The sequence below is a fragment of the Vulpes lagopus genome, chromosome 6 (genome assembly GCF_018345385.1).
Source record: "Vulpes lagopus strain Blue_001 chromosome 6, ASM1834538v1, whole genome shotgun sequence".
NCBI classification, from domain to species: Eukaryota; Metazoa; Chordata; class Mammalia; order Carnivora; family Canidae; genus Vulpes; species Vulpes lagopus.
Genome location: NC_054829.1, coordinates 77,211,060 through 77,222,215, shown reverse-complemented (window position 1 = coordinate 77,222,215; position 11,156 = coordinate 77,211,060). Strand labels below are relative to the sequence as shown.

At 42.6% G+C, this 11,156-nt stretch overlaps 1 protein-coding gene across 3 annotated transcripts in view; it reads right to left on the bottom strand.

The window, feature by feature from the left end:
• SEPTIN11 (septin 11) overlaps positions 1 to 11,156 on the bottom strand; it is a 92,772-nt gene that overhangs the window by 5,020 nt on the left and 76,596 nt on the right. For all 3 annotated transcript variants that reach the window (XM_041759099.1, XM_041759098.1, XM_041759097.1), the window contains exons 8-9: positions 4,975 to 5,107; positions 3,370 to 3,557 (exon numbers count right to left, since the gene is read on the bottom strand). In XM_041759099.1, coding sequence (XP_041615033.1) covers positions 3,370 to 3,557; positions 4,975 to 5,107 — 321 coding nt within the window. The remainder of the gene's footprint in view (positions 1 to 3,369; positions 3,558 to 4,974; positions 5,108 to 11,156) is intronic.

The window sequence follows — 11,156 nt, the reverse complement described above, 5'->3', positions numbered from 1 at the left end:
CATGCAATGATTATGGAATTGACAGAAATTAAAACCACGAATCTGAGTAAGCTATTCTACACAACAAGCAAAAGCAAAATTTTAATACTGAATTAAAGAACATATAGTTAGTTTCCATTTGCCTGTAATTTAGAATTTCTGAGTGATTTCTTGAAACCACTCCATGTTATAGTAGAAGGATATACTCTTTGATTTTCATTTTCTCAACATAAAACTATCTATTAGATTTGGTCATCACATTGGTATTGAATAGGAGCCACATCTTTCCATTTCTGAGTGGCTGGAGTCAGAGAATAAATCTACAACAATGTCTTTGAACAATTAACCTGGGGACTGGAATACAGTGGATGGAGGGCATGCTATTAATCCACTTGGAAAGGTAAAACAGGACAGTCATTCTGGGTTACAGCTACAGCAGTGCCAGGAGCCTTCCCCCTCATTTAGGTACAATGCAACACCAAACCCGAGATCCACAGGTCTCATTTTAGCTGAGTCCAAAACATGCAACCTCATTCATTAGCGAGAATCAAAAATAAAAGTTTTCTTTTTAAAAGATGAGTGGATGACTATATAAACTATAGTTATCAGATGCCAGGTACAGTTTTAAAATGATGGATTTTAAAACCTTCTTTGGGGATGGATGAAACGTAACCACCAATGCCTACTGGAAATTGTGCAAAGTTTTCAGAAAAGAACACTGTCCACTGACAACTTACCCTCGGGCAGTCCCACCGTGCGGTGTAGCCGCTGACAAGGAAAGTGCCTTGCTGGCCAGGGAAGGCAGGAGATGGGGTCCAACTAATGGCAGTGCCAGGGTTAGTTCTACTTTGTCTGTAACCTTAGGAAATGTTATATGCTCTTATGCCACTACAGGTCAAGAAGCATAAAGCCTTACCTACGTTAAAAAGGGAGTGTGTCATTAGAAAAACAATTTAAAACTATTAGAAAAACTAAGTTAATTTTCAAGGTGAAAGCAGAGCAAGCGAATAAATAAGCATCTCTTTTATAACAATTTTTTCCCTGAAACGCCAGCTCCTGAGCGGCACATATGGGGCTTCGGCATCTCCTCCAGCTAGGTGAGGAGGCGAGAGTCTTCCGTTTGTTTTCAAAGTGCTGCTCTGGTGACTCTGGTAACTGTCTTTCTGTAGTCCTCTCTAACCAAAACTCTCCCTTGGCCCTAAGAGGGGGAGTTCTTCAACTTTTACACTTTAGGCCCCCAAGTGGCAGTAGCTTTCAGTGTTCAAATGAGAAAGGTGTAGAAAAGGTTAAGAACCTAACAAAAAAATATGTGCCATTGTCAGGTACAAAACCTGGTCACTACAGTGCACCAAATTAAGCCTAATTCTATTAATAATACATGAGAATGCATAAATAAGGCTAAAATTGAATTTACACATACTTCATGTAAACTTGAAAAACATTATATATCGCTAAGGCCCAAGGTTGGGATGAAAAGAACCTAAAATGCTCAAAAGGGCAAGGAGAAACCCCCCTACACTGGGAAGTCTGTTACTACATGGACTTTGTTTAGTGGAGGCACAGTACGGATCAGCTCATGGAACTTGTATTGCTTAAAGGCACATCCAGCGGACAGGAAATATCCTTGGATATTTTTGGAACATTGCTGGTCTTTTATAGACATCTTTAATTCTAAAACGTGTACCTTTATGCACATTAGCACTTCAGGGTAAGAAAAACCTAACTTTGGATTTCCTAAGCTTTGAGTCAGCAGTTTTTTTTTTAATTTCATCCATGCCTATAGATGTGGATGGACGGACACACAACACACACACACACACACACACACACACACCTATTTTTATCTTGGGTTAGTTAGGATCAACAAGGGTATGATGCCAAATGACTTTCATTTCATCTTACTGCATTCACTAATCTCTCAATGTTGCCTGGGGAGTGTCACCACAAGTGACTGATGCTCCCCCAACATGCATTGTACAAAGCACTTTTCTGAACTGGATTATAATCTAGGCAACTGTTATGCTCAGAATTATCCAGCATAACTAAAATTTCAGCCCTTGGAGTTCTTGATCACTTGAATCTGTACCAACCCCATGAACATCACACCACACCCACACCAACTACTTTTAATTGTTTAGAAAATTTGCTTACTTCTTGGCTCTCCTGACACATTTTCTGCTGTCTCAGAGCTTGGAAAGTCCAAGTTTATAAGGTATCGTTTAAAACTCCGGTGTCACTATGGTGCCACGTTGTGACCTCTGCCTACAGGCAACACAACAATATTCCTCAGGGGTGAGTCTATGTGTTCACCAAGAATATGAGAACACCACCACTGTGCTCACTTCCCCGTGACAGGTCTCCACTACTGTGCAGATCCAACCCTATGCTCTATTTTTTAAGATTTAATTTTTTGCCTACCAATATCTGCACTGTTCACTTAATTGTCAGTTTTTCCTCTGGAAGCTTGGCACCTCAGGGTAAAGAGGAAGGATCCTGAAACACAGTCTGAGCTGCCTCATCACTGCCCTAAGAGCACTGCTCGTTAAACAGACACAGGAGGGCCGCCACCCAGCCGCCACCGAGGCTCTACTATCTGGTTTCGTACGGACCGCTGAGCCTACTGTCAGATCAGAAGCGATGGTCATAAGACTGCATTCTCGAGGCATGAAGGTGATCTGCTGTAGAGCTTCCAATCATGAGAGAATGTCAGGGCAGGCCCCCGCCTCCCTCAGGCAGCCGCTGTTGAGTACTGAAGGAAGCGACTAGCTTACGAGCAGAACTGGACCCTTTGGCACATTAAATCAAGGTCATATCTTAGAATATTCTTTTGTGTGCTTTGAGGATTGGTAGGGCTGCCTTAACTGGAAGGGTGTTTTGATCCCATTTCCACAATGAAACAATTCACCACCTTGTGGAATTTAGGGGAAAACTAGTGGCCACTGGTAGGTTGCTCCAATCTCCCATTTTGGAAACAAGACTTGCAGTAACTGGCTTATCAAGCCTCACAACGCAGAATAGAAAAATTTTCACAATCATCATTTTAGGATGCCCTTCATCACGAGGCCTGAGGACTGTCTCCAGAGGGCAGTGAAGAGAAATAGACCGTCTTCTCCAAAGTCCTAGTGTTGATGCAGAAGACACCACTGGAGACAGCAGGTTCCTCCAGCCCTGATTGCTTGGTCATGGGGTCAAGTTTTATAAATTAATGTTTGTGTGCCCTTTACAAATACTTTAAAAACCTGTAGTATCTTCCCTGCACTGTAGAGAAAAGACTTGCTTTTATCTCTCTGGTAACAGACCAGTTTCCAGTCTGTAAATGGGAACGTAGAAACATGCAAAAGGAATAAATTATTAGAGGGCCCCAGAGCATGGGGGGGTACACACGCTTACTTTTTCTTATCCTTGTCTTTCTTGGTTTGTTGGGCCCCAGACTGCTGTGCCTGGGACTGTAGTAGCTGAGCTGCTGCTTTCTTCTTCTGGAAATTGTTCACCTCCTCCTCCAGCTCCTTCTTCTTGTCTTCCACTTTCTTCTTTTCTTCCTGGTGTGTCCGCTTCAGGAGGTCAAACTTCTCATGGAGCTGAGGAAGAAAAGAGGAGGGTAAGCTTGGTGAAGGCCATTTGGATCTATTCAAAAACAAAATGGGCTTCATGCTGCTACACGTGCTGTCGACCCACTGCTGTCGCCCCACGAGGGAAGCACCGTGTGGCGCTCCTTGCGGGAGCCAGGCTGAGCTGGTAAAGGGCATCCTTCCCAGCCCCACTCCACACCTTTGAGACTTGGATGCCTGGCACTAAAGGGAATCCTGTTCATTTTCATTGATAATAAAATACATAGTCATTGTAAAAGCGTAAAGAAGAAAATTAAAAAGTTATCCATACTCCTAATTAGAAATTCACCTGAGTGGTAAGAGTAGATCTTTATTTCTGGTCCTTTTTCAAAGTGTGAAATATACACTTACTTACAGACATACACAGTGACCACAGATGATATAGGCTACTCAAATAGTATGTTGAGAAGTTTCTGGCAAATTTCTTGACAAATTGAATTTAGAAAATTATCACGAGGCAGAAACAAAAGCAAGGAGGAAGGGAAGGAGACGGAGGGAGGAAGGAAGGAAAGAATTAAGGAAAAAACTCTTACTAGATAGTTTTAGATTTCTATCCAGCATCCAATGATATGGACCAATGATAAATAACCCTCAACTTTCTCTGCAGCAAAACTATTTTTAGTGCTTAGCTATTTAAATAACCTTTAAATTTCAGTAGTATTTCTAAAGATAAAGGGGAATGATAAGGAAATTATGTAGACATTTTGGAAATGTACAGAACTACAGGTCAAGCACTTGAGATACTCATTATGTACCAAGAGAGACAAATAGATTATTCTGTCTCCCTTGCTGCCTCCCCCCACCCCTGCCTCAATGAGATGAGTGTTATAGCAGAAATCTATGTGAGCTTCTAGGAGGCAGTTCACTTGGCCTGGTCATGGGCAGCAACACGGAGTCATAAGGACCCTGGCACAGCGAGTATGTGCTCACAAAGCAAGAAGCACACGTACAGACATGATGTACAGAGAGACCATAGCCCACCAGCTTGCGCACAAGGGCCCCTCCACAGACTGGCTGACAGACAAAAAAAAAAAATTATAGTCCCAGAATCCCAAATCTTATGTTGCAAGAGTCCTAAGTTGAGGAAATATGGAGCCACAGAGAACACGGGACCACATCTGAAGACCTAAGGTCTAGTTTTAGTTTCAGCTCTGCTACTAGGTATGTGACCGCAGAAATCACTTAACCTCTAGGACTCTTGGTTTTATCATCTGTAAAATGGGGATAAGAATACCTGACCTGCTGTCCTCACCACATTAGTATGCTGCTCGTGTGAAAAGATCCATGCAAAAAGTACCGAGGAGAGCATGAAGCTCTATCAAATGTGATGGATTAAGGACATACTTGGCCTGCCTGCCTCTGCCCTGAAGGAAGACAGATGGCTTACCTCTTTCTCTGCCTCTTTAAGTTCAGCTTCTTTCTCCTTCACTCTCATCACAAACATTTGCCTCATTTCTTCTTCTTTCTTCTGAAGTTCTCCCAGAAATTCATTTCTTTTCGCTTCATAGGTCTCCTGAAGACTATTTAAAAGCCACAAACCAAGGAGAGTGTTGTGAAGTTGAATAGGAAATTTCACTTCATATAATTTCTACTCACTGCTTCCAAAAATACAGCCAAGGCTGCCACTTACTGTATTAAAGGACACATAAAATAGCACACCATCTCCTTTTTAGTTATGCAGTGATCAGAAAGACAGGCACATGGAGCATCAGGGAGGAATCACTGTGCACAATACAGCATGACGGGTATGTCTTGCCACGTTTGTACCAATACACTCACACAGGGAAAGCCCGGGTTGGGCTGGCCGGTACCCTCCAGATCAGCAAACAAGGTAGACAAGTAAGATGGAGAATTTAGAAGAGGAAGGCAGCATGGTGTAGGGAGAGAAGCAAAGGCACCGGGGCCTCACAGACCAGGGATTGGATTTGGCCACAGCAATTTACTGGCCAATCTTGGGAAGGGCACAGTCCCTAAGCCTCAGTGTTCTCTGTATCAGATGTGGCTACAACAGTGCTTCCTTCTCAGGATTGGATCGTGGTAATTACATGGGGGCGATGCGAGGGCAGGATTCAATCGTCAGTGCTTAGCAAATATCGCCCCGCTCCCGATCACCTCCCGCCAGTCCCCGATTCAGAAAACAGACCCAGTGAATCATCTAAACAATAGTATATCTAAAGATACTAGAGAAAATTGCTACTTTTCATGTTATATTGCCAATTGTAAATAGAGCAGGCAGGAGTTTTATTTTTATCTTAAACCCCATTCTCCTCCTGACTCTCTACAGAACTCTGAGCCCAATATTTTATTTTTTTAAAGCTTTCATTTATTCATTCATGAGACACACAGAGAGAGAGGCAGAGACATAGGGAGAGAGAGAGAAGCAGGCTCCCTGTGGGGAACCCAATGTGAGACTTGATCCCGGGACCCTGGCTGGGATCATGACCTGAGCCAAAGGCAGACGCTCATTTGCTGAGCCCCCAGGCGTCCCTGAGCCCAATATTTTAAATTGAATGCCAGACTCAGCTTTACCTCTAAGAACAAATACATTGACAGAAAAATTGCTTTTGGTAACACAATTTAAGAAAACACACCCTCATACACCTACACAAACAGAGATTTTGGCTGACCTGATTTTGGCTGAGGTCATGAGCTCACGGTCATGAGATTGAGCCCTGCGTCAGGCTCCATACTGGTCATGGAGCCTGCTTAAGATTCTCTCTCTCTCCTTCTTGCTCTTTACCACCACCCCCTCACCACTCTTGTGCTCTCTCACTCTCAAAAAAAAAAAAAAAAAGTTCTCTTACCTTCAAAAGTGTCAACACTACCTGTTAATGAACAATCAAGTACTTTGAGGTTTAGAGGTATATTTAGCTTTCATATTATCTTTTGAAACAAAAACGATTTTGGCCAATGTTGATATTGGCTAATATTAATAGCATGGGAGATACTATTTTGAGGGAAACCTTCTTATGATAATGAGTGTATCTCCCACTTCTTTCTAACAAGGAGTGGAAATAGCTTTTACAGAAACAGTACCAAGAAACACTACTCAAAATGTGTTCCAGAGATCACTAGTTTCAAGAGATCTTCAAAAGAAGGCTTCCCAAGGCAAAAGAGTCAAGGGAAAATGCTGTGTGATCTCCAGTTAAGAGAGTCAAAGTGGTTCCCAAGACCAGCAGCAAGTCAGGATCAGCTGGACATGTTTTATGGGACTTTTCTAAACTGTGTTCTAATCCCACTCCTGTAGGGGCTGATTCAGGATATCAGGCAAAGACAGAATAACCTGTATTTTTTTAAAGCTTTTATTTATTTATTCATAAATAAGAGACACAGAGAGAGGCAGAGACACAGGCAGAGGAAGAAGCAGGCTCCCTGCAGGGAGCCTGATGTGGGACTTGATCCCATGACCCTGGGATCACACCCTGAGCCGAAGGCAGATGCTCAACCACTGGGCCACCCAAGGGTCCTAACCTGTATTTTTAAAATGCTTCCAGGTGATCTGATGTAACTCATCTGCCAACCACTGCTTGTCTTAAATGCTCTAAAAGTCCTCACATACATGAACCTGTTTAAGTTTATTAACTTAGTGCTCCCCAAATTTGTTGATTCATGGAAACTTTTTAAAGTAACCCACAGGGAGAATGCAGTTTAGGTAGTGTTACCTACAACATGAGAACCCTCAGGATGACTCTGCCCTATCCAGTCCCAACCACAACCTAGTTTACACTCCAGTTTCTGGAGATACATTTTCAACCTATAGGTCATGACCCAATCGAGGGTCTTAACCAATATGTTAAATGAAAACGTTTAACAGGATAGGATAGAAAATACCAGAGTGCACTGCAAATAAGAAAAGACAAGTGTACTTCAAAGTCTATATACTGGATCATGATGCAGAACACATTTTATAGTAAAGGTTGCCACCCAAAGTCAGAAAGCCCACGTCCTAGAAAAAGATTATCAAGCAACCAGCCAGATGGCCTCGGCCAGGAGACACAGCCAGTAGCCTTGACATCTGGGCTGCAACAGCAAAGTGGCCTCGACAAACGCTACTTATGCCATCACTGTGTCCTGGGATATGAGCCTGGCTTTGAACTCTGACCCTGGAAATGATAAGCAACACTTAAGAAAACCTAAGACCCTACTCCCAGGAGTCATAACTATAGTGAGATACTTAGAAACGACTTCAAACAACAACCACACATTCACGGGGCTATAGTCCTCAGGAGCCTCTGCCACTTGAGCCATAAATGAGATACCAGAAACCTTCACTAATGCTTCCAGTCGGTAAACACAAGTTGAAAGGAACTGGTTCTACAGCACCAGGATGACATCTTTGGCAATTTTTAGCTCTTTCAACTTAATTTTTAATCATAGTTATTAACACCCTATTCTCATTGAGAAATGTGCAATTTTTTCATGAGGTTTTAAGCTAGTCTGAAGCTGCAGGTTTTACCTTCTTGTTTTCTCACTTTTTTAAATAAGATTTTATTTTTAAGTAATCTCTACACCCAATGTGGGACTCGAACTCACAACCCAGAGATTAAGAGTCACATGTTCCTCCGATGGAGGCCAGCCAGGCACCCCTCTTCTTGTTTTCTTAACAGTCCTAGGCGGAGGTAGGTTTTCCTCATGGAGATCAAGGGAAAGAAGAATTGAGTAGAGGTACTCAGTTCAGACTTCACTCTGATCATTGACAGAGCATAATCCTCTCTCTGTCAAAATCCCCAGGAACCATCTGGTGAAGGGCATGCCAGGAAGAACACATCACCAGTGTTTATGAAGCACTTTATACACAAGAATTCATTCATCCTCACAAAAACCCAATAAGATGGGTATTTACTAGCCATCTCCCACTTTAGAGATGAAGAAACGTGGACACAAGTGTTGGCAATCTGTCCAGGTCACACAATGAAGGGTGTGAAGCTCACTCTGTCACTCAGGCCACCAAACTGAGACAGGAGCTCTGCCCACTGCACCACACAGCTGGTGAGCCGGCGTCTACGTGATCCCCCCCAACATACACATGGGTCTCATGGACCTGAAAAAAACATTGTGATCTCTTAAGAGGATGGTGGTAACGAAGACCTTTTTCTGACCTGATAGAGTCAAGAGAAGTTACAGGAGACAGAGTCCTGTTACTGTGTTCGCCCAGCTCCCGCTTTTGTTTGGACAGGGACTGTTGAGGAAAGGGCAATGGTGTCTCAGGAGAAAAGCAGCAGGAACAAGATCGGCCCAGTCTCTACCTGTATCCTACATCCCTTCCCCTCTTCTCCAAACACCAACGGTGTTTGGAGAACACCCAAAGCAGCTGAGGTGTGGGGAAGGGGGACCAGGGTCCTGAGAAGGCACGGTGGTCTAGTTGGGTTGAAGGCTATAGGGCAGCAGGTGGGAAAGGCAGGCACAGGAGAAAGCAAGCTGACACCTTGATAGGTAGGTACAGAGATTCTGCTAGAAGACAAGTCTGAAATGAGGCAGGTTCGAGGACACCACCAGGGACAGTCTCAGTTAGCTCTAGGGCGTCCAATGTACTTCCAAGCCTTTAATATAGCCTGTTACTGTGCAGGCCCAGCTCCTACTTTTGTTTCACACCGTACAATATATTTGGGTAATGGCTGCCCCTTACTAGCCTTGGCTTTAGAGATCACCTCCTGCTTTATAAACACAAGAGGGGCTTGGAGGACACAGGATGCTCAAAGGGAAGGAGGGACTTCATTGTACACCCACAGATGAAATTCTGGGGAACCACTCAAATCAGCTGCAGCTTTGGCTTTACCTCAATTGTGTCATCCTTCATGCAGGGTCCCCTCACTGCATCACCCCTCACAGTGTGGCTCCAGGCTCACAGAAGTGCTGGGGATGCTGGAAATGCCTCAAAGGGAAAGTCTGAGCCCTTTTTAAAGTAGTGGTTCTCAAGAAAGGGAAAACTAAGTTAATTTCACCTTCCTATTTGCTAAGACAATTGATTCAAAGCCAGCTTTTATTCTCCAAATGATCTTGCTCACACCACAACGGACAGCTGGGTTTAAATGAGTGGATTTCTAAGAGGACAGACCATTTCCAGTGTTCCCAGTAACTGAGATGATAGCAAGTGTTTCAGAAGTCTACCTGTTCTTATTTTTTTGTATAGGGAAAAAAATAAAGGCTTTGGATGTATATTTATTATATATTCTCCCCCCTTTGCATTATCAAAAAGGAAACCTCAGTCCCATAATACTTTATTTTCACTTTTGTTTCCCTTGCCTTAGGAGACAAAAATCAACAAAATGTTGCCACAGCCAATGTCAGAGAAACTATCTGTGGTCTCTTCTAGTTTACGGTTTCAGGTTTCACATTTAGGCCTTTAATCCATTTTGAGTTTATTTTTCTGTATGGTGTAAGAAAGTGGTCCAGTCTCATTCTTCTGCATATGGCTGTCCATTTTTCCCAGCACCACTTGCATCTCCCCATTGCATATTCCTGCCTTCTTTGTCGTAAAGTAACTGACCACATAAGTATGAGTTTATTTCTGGTATTTCTATTCTGTTCCACCGATCTCTGTGTCTATTTTTGTGCTAGTACCACACTGTTTCAATTACTACAGCTTTTTAGTATATCTTGAAATCTGGGATTGTGGTACCTCCAGCTTTGTTCTTCTTTCTAGATACGTTTCCTCAGGCAAAGGATACAAAAGCAAAAATAAACTATTGAGACTACATCAAAATAAAAGGCTTTTGCAAAGCAAAGGAAACCATCAACAAAACTAAAAGGCAACCTTATAGGCAGCCCGGGTGGCTCAGCGGTTTAGCGGTTTAGCGGTTTAGCGCCGCCTTCAGCCCAGGGCGTGATCCTGGAGACCTGGGATCCAGTCCCATGTCGGGCTTCCTGCATGGAGCCTGCTTCTCCCTCTGCCTGTGTCTCTGCCTCTCTCTCTCTATGTGTGTGTGTGTCTCTCATGAATAAATAAATAAATTTTTTTTTAAAAAATTTTTTTAAATAAATAAAGGCAACCTTATAAATGGCAGAAGGTATTTGCAAGCTGATAAGTGGTTAATATCCAAACTATATAGAACTTATACAACTCAACACCAAAAACAATCCAATTAAAAAGTGAGCAGAGGCTCTGAACAGACATTTTTCCAAAGAAGACATACAACTGGCCAACAGACACATAAAAATATGTTCAACATGACTCATCATCAGGGAAATGCAAATCAAAACCACAATGAGATATCACCTCACACCTGTCAGAATGGCTAGTATAAAGACAAGAAATAACAAGTGTTGGTGGGGATGTGGAGAAAAGGGAACCTCATGTACTGTTGGTGGGAATGTAAACTGGTACAGCCACTGTGGAAAACAGTAATGGAGGTACCTCAAAAAGTTAAAAATTAGAACTACCATATAATCTAACAATTCAACTACTGGATATGTACCCAAAGAAAACTAAAATTATTAGTTTGAAAAGATATATACACCTTATGCTTACTGAACATTATTTACGATAGCCAAGATATGGAAGCAACTTAAGCATCCATCGGTAAGTGGATGGATAAAGATGTGGCATATATAGGCATATATACATAATTA